Source organism: Artemia sp. Qi Xiang Cuo, chromosome 10, assembly GCF_049724085.1.
Source record: "Artemia sp. Qi Xiang Cuo chromosome 10, ASM4972408v1, whole genome shotgun sequence".
Lineage (NCBI taxonomy): Eukaryota > Metazoa > Arthropoda > Branchiopoda > Anostraca > Artemiidae > Artemia > Artemia sp. Qi Xiang Cuo.
Window position 1 is genome coordinate 6781643 of NC_142803.1, and position 16544 is coordinate 6798186.

At 35.7% G+C, this 16544-nt stretch overlaps 1 protein-coding gene across 1 annotated transcript in view; it reads right to left on the reverse strand.

The window, feature by feature from the left end:
* The window catches only part of LOC148947417 (uncharacterized), a 71403-nt gene that overhangs the window by 8493 nt on the left and 46366 nt on the right, over positions 1–16544 (reverse strand). The window contains exons 8-9 of the mRNA XM_089095879.1: positions 13792–13926; positions 10459–10643 (exon numbers count right to left, since the gene is read on the reverse strand). Coding sequence (XP_088952005.1) covers positions 10459–10643; positions 13792–13926 — 320 coding nt within the window. The remainder of the gene's footprint in view (positions 1–10458; positions 10644–13791; positions 13927–16544) is intronic.

Below are 16544 nucleotides of genomic sequence, written 5' to 3' on the forward strand. Positions count from 1 at the left end.
AGGACCTCCACCGAGTCGTCCTCAGTGCTAAACAAAAAAGAAAGAAAAGAAAAAGAAACCAGCGAAAATCGAACCTTTCGAAGTTTACTTTACAACGACAGAACAAAAACTAAATAAGAACCAGGTTGGAATCAGTGAAAATAAAGCTACCAAGATGAATGAGCAATAATCCTTTTTTGCTATAGCTTTAGCTGGTCTACAAATTCGTTCATCATTTGATGTGCAAATAGGTTCTCTCAGGTTATACCGGGCGAAAATATTGATTGAGTCCTTCAAAATTAAACTGTCATAAAAATTGGGCTTAATGAAATGTCTGCAGTATCTCTATTTATTGCTAAATTTCAGGTTATATATTTTTTTTATGTCAATTACCTCTTTAAAAGTTTGTGGTAGGCCATTTACAGTAGATAATAAGGCTACCTCGTCAAAAAGAACCAGATTGGTCGGATTTTCGAAATACAAATGAAACTCAAAGAGGAAAGAAAATAACAAAATGAAAAATAAAATCAAAAAAAGGTGAAAACTAGGATTTTGTCAACCAGTGGTGAACCATGAAGAAGACGAAATATATTCAAATATCCGACCCATCTTGTTCTTTTTGACGAGGCAACCTTAATATCTACTGTAAATGGCCTACCACAAATTTTTAAAGAGGTAATTAATATAAAAATATACATAAAGCAAAATTTAGCAATAAATAGAGATACTGGAGATATTTCGTCAAGCTCAATTTATGACAGTTTAATTCTGAAGGACTCAATCAATATTTTCACCCGGTACAGCTTGAGAGAACCTATTTGCACATCAAATGTTGAACGAATTCGTAGACCAGCTGAAGCTAAAGCAAAGCAAAGGATTATTGCTCAATCATCTTGGTAGATTTCTTTTTCATTGATTCCAACTTGGTTCTTATTTAGTTTTTGTTCTGTCGTTGTAAGGTAAACTTCGAAAGGTTAGATTTTTGTTGGTTTCTTTTTCGTTTCTTTCTTTTTTGTTTAGCACTGAGGACGACTCAGCGGAGGTCCTTGTCGAAATATTTGCTTATTTCTTCTTCTGCATGGTTCGCCACTGGTTGACAAAATCCTCGTTTTTTCACCTTTTTGATTTCATTTTATTATTTTCTTTCCTCTCTGAGTTTCATTTGTTAAGCAGGGTTGTGTTCTATCCCCCTTTATGTTGCTAATTCTGGTGGACTTTATCTGCCGGAGCACAGGAAAGGCACTGGGACAACTCGGAATCAAACGGGGAGAATAAACTTTCCTGGACTTAGATTATACTGATGATTTAAGCATCCTAGATGAAAGTGTGAGCAAAATGAAGGAAATTTTAGAGGTTTTGCAAGTTCAGGGTGCTAGAACAGGTTTGAAAATTATTTTTAAGAAGACTAAGTGACTAAGGCTTGGAATAAGCGAAGATGAAAAGGTGACGCTGGGTAACGAAAAGATAGATCAGGATGAAAGCTTCACTTAACTTTGTAGCATTATTAGTGAAGACGGTGGGAGCAATGAAGATGTTAAAAGTAGAATAGCCCTGTCTCAGGGTGTTTTTTCACTGTTAAAAAAGTTTGGAATATTAGGAAGATAAGTCTGCAAACCAAGATTAGAATATTGGAAGCTACAGTGATGATAGTGGTCAAGAATGGTTCTGAAGCATGGATGCTCCAAAAAGTAGATGAAGATTTGCAAAATGTTTTCCAGAGATATTGTCAACGGATTGTTACAGGTATTAATCCGGCTTACCGTATTCAAACAGTTGGCTGTACGACAATTGTGGCTCAATCCAACTTTCTAGGGCTATAATGAGAGAAAGGTTGAAATAGTTAGGGCACGTTCTGTGGACGAATGATGCCACATTACCAAAGATTGTCCTTTTGGGCCAACCGTATAGGGTTGGGGTGACAGGAAGTTTTGCAGAAAGATTTAAGGGAATTTGGAACTTCCTAGGAGGGTGTACAGAGGTAGGTTTTGGATAGATTGAGATGGAGGAGAAGTGTGTGTTGCAGTGCTGGTCTCAGGCGGATTGGTGCTGCGGCGAGTTGTTAGTAGTAGTAGTAGTTAGGCCATTATTGCTAACTTTTTCATTTTTTTCTATATATTTTCTTTTAACTCTATTACGGTTTAGCATATTATAAAAATATTCTGCTCATCTCTCTTTATTTTTTCCTTGTCACTAATTGTGGACCTGTCCCTGTTTTAACTGGGACAAGTCCAGATTGACTATTCCCTGTTAATTTATTAAAATACGAGTACATTAGCAACAGACATCAGTAGCAGCACGCCTATATCCCCTAAAATCTTCTATTGATCCTGCAATCTTTGGTTTACAATAAAATAATCAATAAAGTTAGCCTTCTTACCATCTTGTGAATGCCATTTTAACTTATAGGTGATTTTATGACAAAATACTGCATTGGTTAGAACTATATTGTTGCACCTACAAAATTATACAAATAGTAACTATTACTGTTTTCTTTTCTAACTTCAAATTTACCTAGGCTAGGATACCATCTATCCCCATTTCAACCTGGGATCCTGCCATTTCTTCCTGTATCTGTAAGTAAAATTCATATGAGTAACTACAATCTCTGTCATTTGGGTCTGCGGGAGTATACACTACCATATTTAATAACATGCATATTTCAGTCATAAAATGATCAACTAGAATTCCATTACTAGTACCTTACCTATGAAACAAGACTTAGGAGCATAACTATTAATTATGAGCCCTAATTCCTGTTTATGCATGACATCCATCCTGCCTGAGTGAATAAAATCTATATCACTTAATTTTATACTTCTTACCCCAGAATTTAAGTTTATCAAACTCCAAATAAGTCCTGTTCAAAGCGTCTGAATTCGTCAGTCCTACTATTGATGCTATAGAATTTTTGTTTTTGCTAACTTCGTAGCATTTCAAGTTGTAATTTCCATATTTTTAAATCAGTGAAATCATTATGGCCTCTGGAACAGAATTGGTCCCAAAATCAGTGCAGGACGGGAACTATCTTCTCAAGTCTACACTAAGCGCTTAGGCTGGCTTAGAACCGGCAAAAAAAGTTCCTGGGACCTCCATTATGAATTGACACTCTGTGCAACCCTGGGTCCAGCTTGGTCACGACATGGCTTTTCCACCCTTTACTATGCTTTTCTATCAACAAGATTAAAAATCTTGTATAAGCAGCCTCAAGCGTATTACCTCCAACTCATTTTATATTTATGCCTATATGTATTATACTGCTATGAGGAGGTAACCTGTAATAGATAACTTTGTTAGACAGAGGTGTTTAGCCCTCAATATCCGGCCTAAAAAAAACAAACTAACAAAAAAATCCATTAGTTAGAATCCACTGCATCCACGTCCTTTAGTTTGGTTCAGACGTCCCTCTGAACATTCCTTGAAATTTTGAACTTATTACCCTTAGTTTTTCTATAGAACTTACTTATGGGCACTATTAACAGTCTCATTGCACATAATGTCGTTCTTTTACATGAACATACCCCTAAACATTCTCTGATAGTTTCAAGTTATAACACTTAATCGATCCTGAGATATTGTATATATGGTACATCATCATTGCCCCTCAAGATTCCTTGAAAGATTCAAATTAATCCTCTAACTTTTCTCAAGCTATCGCCCTTCCGGAAGCCTGGATGCACAAAGTAGCTTTTGACTTTATTAAACACCCACTTCAATATGCCCTGAAAGATTTTTCAATGCCCTCGGCCATTCCAGAGACATGGTAGATGCATCTTTCAACAACCAGATTACACATGGTGTATTTTGATTTAGTACACCCCTTCCCATTCAAAATCTCCTCAAAGATCCTTGTTATACCCTTAGTCGTTTCTGAGACGTTACACACACATCAATCTGACAACCTGGATCCACATAGTCTCTTTAGGTTTAGTTCAAGTTCCCGCTCGATATTCCTTGAAAAATATCGACTTTATACCGTTAGTCTTTTTCAGACCTCCTCTTTTGACAGCCTTGACACACACAATATCTTTCGACTTAGTTCAGTATCCCCCTCAAAATTGTTTTAAAGTTCAATTTAATATCCTTCACAAATCCTGAGATATTCCCCAATATATATGAATGGATACTGCAACATTCCTCTTATTTTCATAGAATAGATCATATGAAAACAAGAGGAATGTAAAGAAAATGGAGAAAGCACTAAAGCATGAACTAAGAAGGTGTGAAGTAGAGGCCATAAATAAAAATGTGGACTATCTGGAAGATGCAGCAGCTAGACGGCATACTAGTTAAAAAAAATTTTACTGGCATGTTATTAAGTGGAAAGGGAGTAGTCAATCCGGACTTGTCCCAGTTAAAGATAGGAACGGGGCCACAATTAGTGATAAGAAAAGAGTTCAAGATAGATAGGCAGAACATTTTAAGAATGTGGTAAACCGAGACAGAGTTGCAGAAAAAGATATAGAGGTAAATGAAAAAGTTTGGTATACCTTGGATGTGAAGGATGATTAGTTTTGTGATGAAGAATTAACGATAGTTCTAAAGTAATTAAAAAATAAAAAAGCACGTGGTACTGATACTGTGGTAAATGAGTTCCTTAAATATGGTGGTTCTGAGGTTACAAATACGTTACTGAAGATTATGAATATGATTTTTGAAAAAGTAAAAGAATATAACGGTTTTAGGAAAACCTTAATTAAACCAGTGTATAAGAAAGGTGATAAGAGTGAGTGTGCTAATTATCGAAGCATTAGACTGGTCTCTGTAAGTAGCAAATTACTGACTGAGAGATGCTGATGACAAAGTGACAAGAGAAGAACAGTGCGGTTTTAGAAAGGGTAGAGGATTTGTAGACCAGATTTTCACTCTTAGGTTAATAATTGAGAAGTGCTTGAGTTATCAAACACAAAATTTTCTTTTATTGATAGAAGAGCTTAAGCAAAGGTCCTATCCTTGTGTTGTATACCAGAAAAATACATTAAAGGGAACAGAGCTATGTACGAGGATAACACTGTTACGGTTAAGGTAGGAAATGAGGTTAGCAGCTGGTTTCGAATTAAGTCAGGCGTTAATCAAGGTTGTGTTCTATCCTCTTTAATTTGATATACTTTGCCTTAGGGACCACAGGAAAGGCAATGGGAGAACACGGATTCAAATGGTGAGGAAAAATTTTCCTTGCTGATTATGGCGAGGATTTCAGCATCCTAGATGAAAGTGTGAGCAAAATGACCAAACTTGTAGAGGTTTTGCGAGTTCAAGGGGCTAGAATAGGCTTAGAAATAAATGTTAGGAAGAATAAGCCACTAAGACTAGGAATAATTGAAGACAAAAAGGTTACATTTGGTAACGAAAAGATTGATCAGCTGGACAGCTTCACTTACCTTGATAGTATTATTAGTAAAGACGGTGGGAGTAGTGGAGATGTTAAAAGTAGAATAGACAAGACTTTGGGTGATTTTTTTCAAAGTTGAAAAAAGTTGGAAGAAATAGGTATATAAGTCTGCAAACCAAAGTTTGAATATTGGAGGCTACAGTGATGCCAATGGTGAAATATGGTTCTGGAGCATGGACGCTCCGAAAAGAGGATGAAGATTTGCTAGATGTTTTCCAGAGAAATTGCTGATAGATTGTTTTGGGCACACGGCTGACTGACCCTATTTCAAACAATAGGGTATGCAAAAATGTGGTTCTGTCCCACTTATTAGGGCTATAATGAGAGAAAGTCTGAGAGAGAATGGGCAAGTTCTGCGGATGAAGGATGACAGATTGCCGAAGACTGTCCTTTTTGGCCAACGTCAAGGGCTAAACAGACAGCAGGTCGTCCGCGGTTGGGGTGGGAGGATGTCACAAAGAAAGATTTCAGGGAAATAGGAACCTCCTGAGAGGGTGTAAAGAGGGACGCTCTGAATAGATTGAGATTGAGGAGGAGCGTACGTAGATGTGTTGGCCTCAAGTGGCTTGGTGCTGCAGTGAATTGTCAGTTAATTATTAGTATGCTTAAATAAATGCTATATTGCATTATCTAAGTCTCTTGTCCGAGTATCTGCAGGGGTAATATCATCCCCAGGGATACATCTATAGAACTTTTCGACTATTTTTAAATAAATCGATATTTTCAATCTGTTCGGAATTTGTATCGGATTTCTTTAGGGGTTACAGGAGGAGATATACAAAAATTTAGCATGAACAGGAGTTTGGGTTCTCTCTAATCACTTCTGACTCTTAAAAATGGAACTAGAACTTTCCATTACCATATGAATGAACCCCCTATCAGGTTTCTAAGATAGCATTTTACAAATGAAGTTACTATACGAAAAAAGAAGTAAGAATGATGAATTGACTGTAGATCACTTTTAACATCATGAATATATTAAACTATACAGTGATCCAATAAATCAAAGAAAGCATAGAAGTCAATATTTGAGTTGTTATTGTCAGTTGATCCCTCAGACTTGTTACAAAGAAAATACTCTTGACTGCTTATATGTTACCCCCACCCTAGCTACACGCCTTAACAACAGCCATAGAAACCCATTGCTCTTGAAACCAAAAATTTGATTTTACAAAGCTTCAGCTAGCATAAAAAATTTCCCCACTTTTAAATTTGGATTCGACTACTGTCTAAGTCAGTGTACAAATAATATCAAAACTCGGTGAAAACGAATGAATCCATTAATGTAAGCATCTTGTCCTTTTCATGTAGGCAACAGCAGTAGGCTTATCGCTAAATTTTACGTTTCTTTAAGAAAAAACTTTTCAACATACTCGTCAATCTAAAATATGAAACTTACAGCAAAGTTCAAAAATATTATCTGATAGATGGGTGAAATTGTATATAAACTAATAAGTGATTTCAGAATGGCCCTTTTAAGTTTAAATACTTTAAGCCAGTTGAAAAAATACAATACCTAAAATTTCTACTAAGGCACAAAACTAAAGCACCATTCATTCATCATCAGAATTGTTCATCAACTGTAGCAGTAAAAATTGATTAAGAGTAAAACCGTGGTGATTTTAATTGTAGTGGAAGAAGTCGTAACAGGAATGTCTACAAAATTATTTAGGACATATAATCATGGACAAATAAGGATATCTGAATAACCTTAAACATCCTTAAATAAATGTTGTGACAACAGTCTAAAAGTAAGTGTGATATATCCAGGTCTTTTAATGTGCTTCAGAATTGGTACATTCTATTTCTGATCTTAAATATGTCAAAAACCAAACTCAAATATGTCAAAAGTTTTTTTATAATCGCACATGGTTTGTAGAGTAAGAACTAGACGTATCTTGATTTGGAGTTCTAGGCTGCAATATGTAATCGACAATCTGGGAATAGCTTCAACTTCATCTTTAAGATATACCAAACGCCATTTGTGAAAACAATAGGCAACTTTAATGGTGAATACTTAATTTCTGTGGGCAATTTTCAACATAAATCGTAACTCTGATTCTGAACAAGGTTTAATAGATCCCCTTTTTAATTCGTTTTTAATTTGGATGCCTATTAGCTGTGTAAGTCGTAAATTTATAATCAACACCCTCACATACCAACTTTCTTACTAATCCTGAGATAACAACTTAGATAGAAATCAAAAACCAATTGTGAAACAAACACTTAATATTATTTTTTTAATTTTGGACTTCTACATTTCAGTAATCATCTCAGATATGTGCTTAACTAGTTGGAAACCCTCAAATACCACTTTGATGGAAATCAAAGACAATTCGCGAATTATAAACCTAGTGTCTTTCTAATACCACTACTGCTAAGAACACACTGTGTCACCGAGCCACTAGAGGTCAAAGAGGTTACAAACGCTCCTTCTCCATTCCAATCTATTCTTTTCTTCTCTCTTTAAACCCTCTCAAGAAGTTCCGATTTACTGTCAATCCCTTCTTACGACATTTTGTCACTATATTGGGGGTTTATCTGTTTTTTCTTTGACTCTAGATGGATTGGAAAAGAACGAGGTTTAGCAATCTATAATAGTTCATCCACAAAATATATCCTAGCATTCTCAACCTTTGCCTCCTTCTAGCCCTAGAAAGAATGATAAAACAACATTTAATGTACAGCTGACTATTTTAATATAGTCAGCCAAACGGGTACCCACAACAGTCCGTAGACAATTCCTCTGGAAAATGTCGAACAAATCCTTTTCCGTATCCCGAATTGCCCACGTTTCAGAAAAATACTTGACAACCGTCATCAACATAGCTTCCAATATTCTAATCTTTGTTTGAAGATTTATCTTCATATTCTTCTGAACTTTTTGCAAATATGAAATAACATCATGTGTCTTGGCTATTTTACTTTTAACATTTTCAGCTCATCCACCATCTTAACTGACAATGCTACCAAGGTAAGAGAAGCTGTTCACTTCAACTATTTTCTCTGTATTGGACATCATCTGTCCTTGAAGGTTGTCTTGGGGTCTCTCTCTTCGTAATGGCGTGGATATACCTTCTGTATGCCTCACGATCTTCTGCTAGGTAAAAAGAACGTCGGGAAGGCAATGAGGCAAAAAGTTTCCCTTCCACCTCTTTGGGGGGTAACCACGAGGATTAGAACCGTGAATTTGAACTTCAAAGATAGTTTTCGGAAGGTAGAACTAACTCATCCATTTTATGTGACCAAGCCACAGAAGGTAATGGGGTTAGATCTTGGCGAGGATTGTTGATTAGATTTTAATGTGCTCAAGGAGTCAGACTGTTGAGATTAAATTAAAGTAGGTAGTACTAATAATGCGATGGAGACATTTAAGTTCAAATACAGAGAGTAGACACTAGTCATCTACCTTCAACGTTAATCTTTCAAAAGTATATTGTGATGGAAATAATCAAAGTATCAAAAAGTCGTGTCTTAAGGTACAGAGACAAATCCTTGCTTCACCATATGGGCATAAGGACTTTGAAACTGAAACTCGTGAGGGCTAGCTGTCTTTCTGTATCTTTGAGGGGTTGTTGTCATTGGTGATTATACTACCGAGAATGAAGAACTCTTTGCTCCACAGGATAGTTTATCAGTTAAGTTTTTGGTCTTGCTTAATTGTATACTGTGGCTTTTGTGAGCAACACATAGTATTGGTTTTGGATGCATTTTGTGATCATTCCAAAAGAGCTAGTTACTTCAAAGACCTCATTAGCAGTGATTTTTAGGTCATCAAGCACCTCAGCCATTTCGTCAATGTCGTCAGCATAAGCTAGCTAGTCTTTCTAGACACCCCTTAAGTGTACAAAACAAGTTGTTTGCACCAGGGATAAAACTGCAGTGAGAAAGAGGCTAAACAGTTCTGGGGACAAGAGCCATCCTTGAACGACTCCTGCGGACTTTTGGAAGCTGTCAGTGAGATCTTCACTAGTCTTGACAAGACATTTTAATCTAGAGTACACGTCTTTGATAAGATAAACTAGGTTTCGTGGAATTCCGTAATGAATGGAACACATTCACCACAGGGACTGGCTAAATCTACATTCCGATTCAATACCATGATGGGCAGTTGTGCTACTGGGGACACATCAAAGACGTCAAAGAAGTGTCAGCTTCTTTTTGATTAATTCTGGCCCTTAATAGAAGAATAAAGCCAGACGTTATAGATGACAGCTATTTTAATACCAGATAAATACCCTTCCTCCTTTTATATAAGTTCGTTTTTTCCCTGTTCCGTTACTTGAAATTCTTTCAGCTGTCATTAGCTCAGTGTTCAATTCAGTCTGTCTTTGTGTGAATTTTTTGAATTCCCTTGAGCATTCAATATCTGGTTGAACACAGTTTTGGATGGGCTTGAGTAATCAATTTTTTTTCTGTTTGGTCACAGCTTTTCTCATGTTTAGTTATATCAATTTTTTTAGTCTTACACGATTCAAGTACGAGTTCAATTTTTTCCTGATTTTGGTATAAAAATTAAAAGTCAGCTTTTTCTTATTACGCGAGTGATTATTTCTCAACTAAAGATAGATTGGAAAATTTGATAACAGCTGATTGCTTTCGCAACAAAGTTATTTTTTTTGGCAATATATTGTCGGTCAGTTTGGACACTTGGATAATGCTTATTGAAAATTCTTGTATAAATACTGATTTCAACAAGACACAACACAGCAACCTTTTGAATTAAATGTATCTTTGAGACAAATGGTGTGCGTCATTTATTTGCATAATTGGTAGGCCTTACTCTGGATCAAGGCCTTGCCCTCGGTGATATATTGTTTGTGCCTTTTGACCTTTTCAATTAAATTGATCAACTTCAAATTTATGCCCAATACCATCCAAAGCTATATCAGAGGAGGGGAGAAAAGGCGTAAGTTGTGATCTCTCACCCTACGATTAGTTTCGTTCCAAAAAAATTCATTCGGATTTACGCTTAGATGGCCTCTGGAACAAAATACATGTGGGGGGGGGGGAGCGCAGATTCTTTTTTTCTTAAGAAAATCAACAATATTGAGTTGACTATGGTTTAATTAAAAAAGAAAAAACGTTACCGTGTGTTCCCAGAAATGATTTCGGTCGTAGCACCTTCAGTTCCATCTAAAATATTGCGACATTTGTTCAGTAGAATCTTTCCAAACGTTATCTGCCGAGTACAATCGGATCGCAATACAATCTTTTCATACACCATCTTACATATTTTAGCGCAAAGAACGGTACTAGCATGACTTGAGACGGCCTGAAAGAATAAGGAAGTACATAAGGTAAAACTCACCAGTTGAGTCCACAAAACTTAACTTCAGATTGCCAAGCAGATATAAAGATAGACTCTAAATGACTTAATTCACAACCAGCCATCTTAACGTCACACGAATTTCCTGTCATTTTGAACCCAATGGGTTCTACCCATTATAAATTTGTTCCCAATAAAGGCAAGCTTCAGACGAATCACTCTGTCCAGAATATCATAATCTTCAGCAGTTTCTAATAATATTAAAAATTTTCGAGCCAAAATTCACACCAAATGATAGTTAAACAGATAGACGGATAGATTTACTCAAATGCAATAAAAAAAAACAATAGTAAAAAATAAAAACACATAGTTAAAAAGAGCAAGATACAAAAAAATTTTGTACTTTACAAGTGTTGTGCTTTTTGTGCATGCACAAGTCGTACAAACACGATGTATTTCGTAAAATATATATTTTTTTCTTCGCATCGCAAAAATTTTGCATAGCTCTGGTTGTTGAATCTCTCTCAACGACCAAGAATAAAATAAATATACACAACACAAAATAGTCTTTGGGAGAGGCTAACCAAGAATATGAATATTAAGACTGTGGAGTTTCCAACTGCCAGACAGGTTGTTACTGCAATACATGCAGAGCACAGCTCCAACTAACTGGGAGTAGGGTGCACAAGTGACATATCGTTTAGTTGAAAGCATATACTCTTTTTTTAAACCCCTTGCTGTTAAGTTAATCTTTCAAAATATCTGATTTTTATCTTATATGTTTTACGGCTTTTATCAACAGCTGTTTTTTTTTCAATCAACCCTTGTTGTCAAACGAAAGAATAATTTTTTTCAAATGATGTTGGATATTTAACATAATTTATTTATTAAAAATAAATTTACTTCATTTAGGTAGGCACAAGTTTCTGGTCGTCAACGAGAGCACAACTAGCTGTCAACCCCTCTGGTTCTTAAAATAGCGTGTACCAAGAAATCTTTTCTTACGAAGTAAAAAAAAAATCTTAAAGAGGGTCTGTTACATGATATTCATGCAACTTTATAGCAATGTTTATTGCATGATATTCATGTAACCTTTTGGAAATGTTCCAGCTGAGGGTTTGTTCAGTCTACTGAAATTAATCAAAACGGGAATCCGAAATAACATCAAAAATTTCAACATACTCTCGCTTATTTGAGTCAATTATTGGTTGAAAAATGAAAATAAAACTTGATCAGCTGTCAGCACGCCAAAAGTTATTACTTTCAAGGTAAGAGCAAATACTACAAGAAATGTATCATTTTCTTAATTTAAAATTAACAATATAATGCTGTCTTGTAATTTTCATGAAAATTATGTGGAAATCTAGGGCAAAATATCCTTCTTATCGAGGAACAAAAATAGATAGAGAAACCAGACATGAACATGAGGTATCTTAGGAAACATAAGCATGCAAATAGGGAAAATTTTAATTGAAAAGTAGAAGCATTGAGCGATGGGCATTCTCTGTACCTCGAACAAAAAAGATTGAAAATCATCAAACTTTTTAACTTCAAAAAGGTGTTGACGAGATAGAAAAAAAGAAAAGAAAAGAAAAGGCAAATAGAAAACAAGTTTTGGACCGAGGGTGTTGAAAAACCATCGGACAATTTTGGTTCTTCAAAAATAGAGATCGGTAATCGTCACGCGATTCTTGTTCTATTCAGCTGCTACGTTCCAACGTTTCATAAAAAGATTTAGCACTACCAGAAAGAGATTTGGGGGACTAAAGGCCAAATTTATGTCTTCATTAATAGAAACTGAAGATGTTTGCGTGATTCTGTATTTAACAAGATAAAATATATCCCTCTTTCTGCTAAAAATTGGTGGAGAGAAAGGCTAGGAGTATTGAGGGGGCATTCGCTCACTCTAATTCTTCCATCATATTGACTGACAATCATTGTGTGGTATTGGTTTAAATAAGCTGGAGCACCCAGAACTTCATGAGTCACCATATTAAGGAAGAATAGGGCATTCCAGGGGTTGCATGCCTACTTTGTACTTCCAATAACACAGGTAGATAATCTTTACATGATTGCGCTGCAACTAAGGTGTAACATGTCTACATTTTTCCTAAAAAGCTGACAGGGAGAGGGGTGGAAAGAAGGGGGAGAAGGCCAACGTTGATGCCTACTTCTGATTTTAATATCAATTACTTCCCATGACGTGCGTCAGAATCATTGCTCGATTATGTTTCAGTTTTTACAATACAGCAATGAAAATTTTATCGTTTAGAACCCTTCAAATTGGTCTATGTCATTAAAAGTCTGTGCTAAAAATGTGGCGGAGACAAAGACCAGTAGTGTTGAAGAGGGAGTGGCTGCTTAAAACGAAGTGAAACACGCCTAAATTCTTCCAAGAAAGCTGACGGGGAGAGGGGCAGAAAGAAGGAGAGAGGGTCAGCTTTTATATCCACGTTTAATTCTTATACAAATCGCAATATGCCAGACCAATTGTTTCTATTTTTACACACCAGCAATGAAGTTGTCATCCCCTAAAAGCCATCAATTGGTCTCTATTATTAACACATATCTTTTTTTTTTTTTATCCAATAAAATCGCATCAAGTCTTCAATGATTATTAACCAGTGTTAAAAAAGAATTATTTCCCTCTTGGTTGAAAAAATGAAATTCTTGGCGTAGATCAACACTTCTAGTTTTGCTGCTAGGACAAAAGTATAAAGCTATCGCAAGTTTATTTAGCAATGGGAGAACTATAAAAGCTTGGAAAGCACGTTTGAGGTAAGATTTTATTTAAAAATAAAATTGACAGCTCAAATATCTTGAAAAGCAGTCGGTAAGCGGAATTCTGTCAATACAGTCAAATACATTTGCTTCTCTTAAAAATGCTTTCAGTAAACATTAATAAAAACTAAGTATAAATGGGAGGAACTGCCTCCCTTACATAGAGGATAAATTGCGTTCGTTTTTGTTCTAACCATCACTTTTTGCTACCATTTGAACGATTGTCTATTTAGTTAAATCAATAACAAAACGACAGTTGGCATCAATAATTATGATGATACATGAAAATGATACAACGGCAGAATTTTTATATGTTCACTATTTAAATCATAAATAACCTCGTATTCTGTTATTAAATATAAGGTAATAATACCTTATTGTGAATAACACCAACTATGTCTTTCATCAGTTTCTCTCTTTCCACTGCTGATACAAGCGCCACAATAGCTCTGGATATTCTGTTGAAGTTTGGATCATTTAGTTCCCCAAGCAAATTGCCCAGCTCATCCTACAAAAAAGCATATTCGATGATAGCCCATTTAAAATAATATTTTTAGTGGTATTCTACCTGTGAAAAACCACAACAAGGACAACGAATTCAATCAATACGACCGTAGACACTAATAAAAAATTCCACTTCAAGTATATGAAAGGGAATACGTAAATCTGACAAATATAATATATCAAATTACAGTATTTAACAAGTGAAAATATAGTGGAAAGAGGTATAATAATTTAAATAAAATAGTGGGGCAAAATAGTTTTCTAGTCAGCCTGGACAGAAAAACTAACATAGAAGTTGTCCAAAGGTTCACCTATAAGAGGTCCACAATTTCTTGAAATGGCAGGCTTCTCCCCAAGCTGCAATCAAGGCTATCCAAAGCGTCTTCTGCTATGGAAAGTCACCTTTGGTGAAAACTAAATATTAGTCGTTCAACTAAACTGCGAATTTTTAACGCCTTCGTCTGTTCTGTGATGCTTTATAGAGCTAAGACTTGGCAAGTACCAGCCGCAACCCTAAGGGCTATCATTCGACTCCAGTCGAAGAGCCTGAGAAAGATAGAAGGTCTACGGTGGTTTGACTTCGTGAGTAACGAGAAGCTTCTGCATCTTACCAAGCAGCGCCAATTTTCTATCCAAGCAGCTGACCGTACCTCACGGTAGTTTGTACACCAACTTTGAATGTCCCCACAGTCACTCACAAAAAAGATTTTTCGACTTTGACCCTATCAAAGCCAGTTGGAAGCGACCAACAGAATAAGCGATGGTCTGACAGTCTATCGGAGTTTCTAATGATGGAAAACATCAGACCGAGAGAAGCACAAACTCTTGCAATGGACCGAAATGGATAGAGGAGGCAGACGTCAGTCTCTACGCCAAGAAGCGCCCGGCAGGAGACCTAAGTCAAGTCAAGTAAGCGCCCCAAAGAAAACGCAAACAAAATTTAAATGATGAGAAATGCGAATGGTTCAGCTTCACGAACTTTATCAACAAATAAAATGAACTAAGCCAAATTAGACAAAACATATAAGGAAAAGGAACCAAAAACAATAAAAGAAAATTTTTTTTTTGTCCTCTGCTTTGTTTGAAATATTATATTTCACTATATTTTCAATTTTTAAAGTCTTGAAATGGAAAGGCAGTGTGGTCTGAGAAATTTTTTATCCAATTTATGTGAAGGAAGCACTCTTTCCTGAGATTAAATAAAAAAAAAACAAGTTTTTTAAACTGAAAGTAAGGAGCGACATTAAAACTTAAAACGAACAGAAATTATTCCGTATATGAAAAGGGACTGTCCCTTCCTCAAAGCCGCGGTCGTTAAGCTAAAGTTTTTTTTTTTTTATAAAAATAAATTTGTTTTAAAGAGTAAAACATTATAGTAAATAGAGATGAGTTGTTGATGGGTACGCCCCGTTCCTAAACGGAATAAATTATGTTAGTTTTTATTTTTAATGTCGCTCCTTACTTTCAGTTTAAAAAACTGTTTTTTTATTTAATTTTTGATCGTTTTTTAGTTAATGCAGCTTTTATTTTGGCTCACCGTCATTGAATAAGTAAACAAAATTCGCATAAAAATTTTACTTTTCTTTTGCTAAATGGCTGTCTCTAAATTTGGTTCTGACGTAACTTACAAATTAACTTACGTAACGAACTTCTATATTCGTATATTTTTCTTCTGGCAAAAATACAAAGTTGCAGATTTTTGCAGATATGAGCTTGAAACATATGTAATAGAATTTCCTGTTACATCTGACGGTGTGATTTTCATTAAAATTTTTTCGCTTGTAGGGGATGTTTCCCCCTCTTTAAAAAATCAGGCTCGTAGCCTTTGAGGAGTAATACTAAACTTAATAAAATTTATATATTTAGAGTCAGCATTATAAGCCCATTCTTTTGATACATTTATTGACATCAAATTTCCGTTTTTAAAAGTTTCGATTACTATTGAGCCGTATCGCCTGTTTTTTTATTACGTCTATGTTATTACGCATATGGGTGGGTTCTCCCCTTGGTCAATTCCACGCTCTTTACGTTAAAAATTAAAAAAAAAATTAATTCACAAACCCCTGAATCACAAAGGCCGTTTAATTAGAATAGATAGCTCTTTTGAAAGCACCAAAAAAAAAACTGTACCGTAAAGAGCGAGGTATTGACTTGGGGGGGAACCCCCTCATATGCGTAATAATTTCTGTTCGTTTTAAGTTCTAATTTTGCATCTTACTTTCGGTTGAAAAAACAGGTGTCTTTTAATTTAATTTCTGATCGTTCTTTAAATAATGCTTGGAAATCCGGCGCCCCCTTCATATGTCCCTTACCCCAAAGAAACATCCTCCATGGAAAGATTCTCCCGAGTAGCATCCTCCTCCAGCCCCCCCCCACCAGAAAAAAATCCTTCCTGAAAAAAAATCCAATAACCAATACAATATGTAAGCAATGGGCAAAGTTTATAACTTGCAGCCCTTCCCCTGGGAGCTGTGGTGGATTAAGTCATCCTAAAAGAAAGATTTATTAGATTTTCGACTATGCTGAACAAAATGGCTATGTCAGAATTTTAATTGGGTGACTTTGAGAAAAAATGAGCCTGGGAGGGGGCCTAGTTGCCCATGATGGTGTGATTTTCATTAA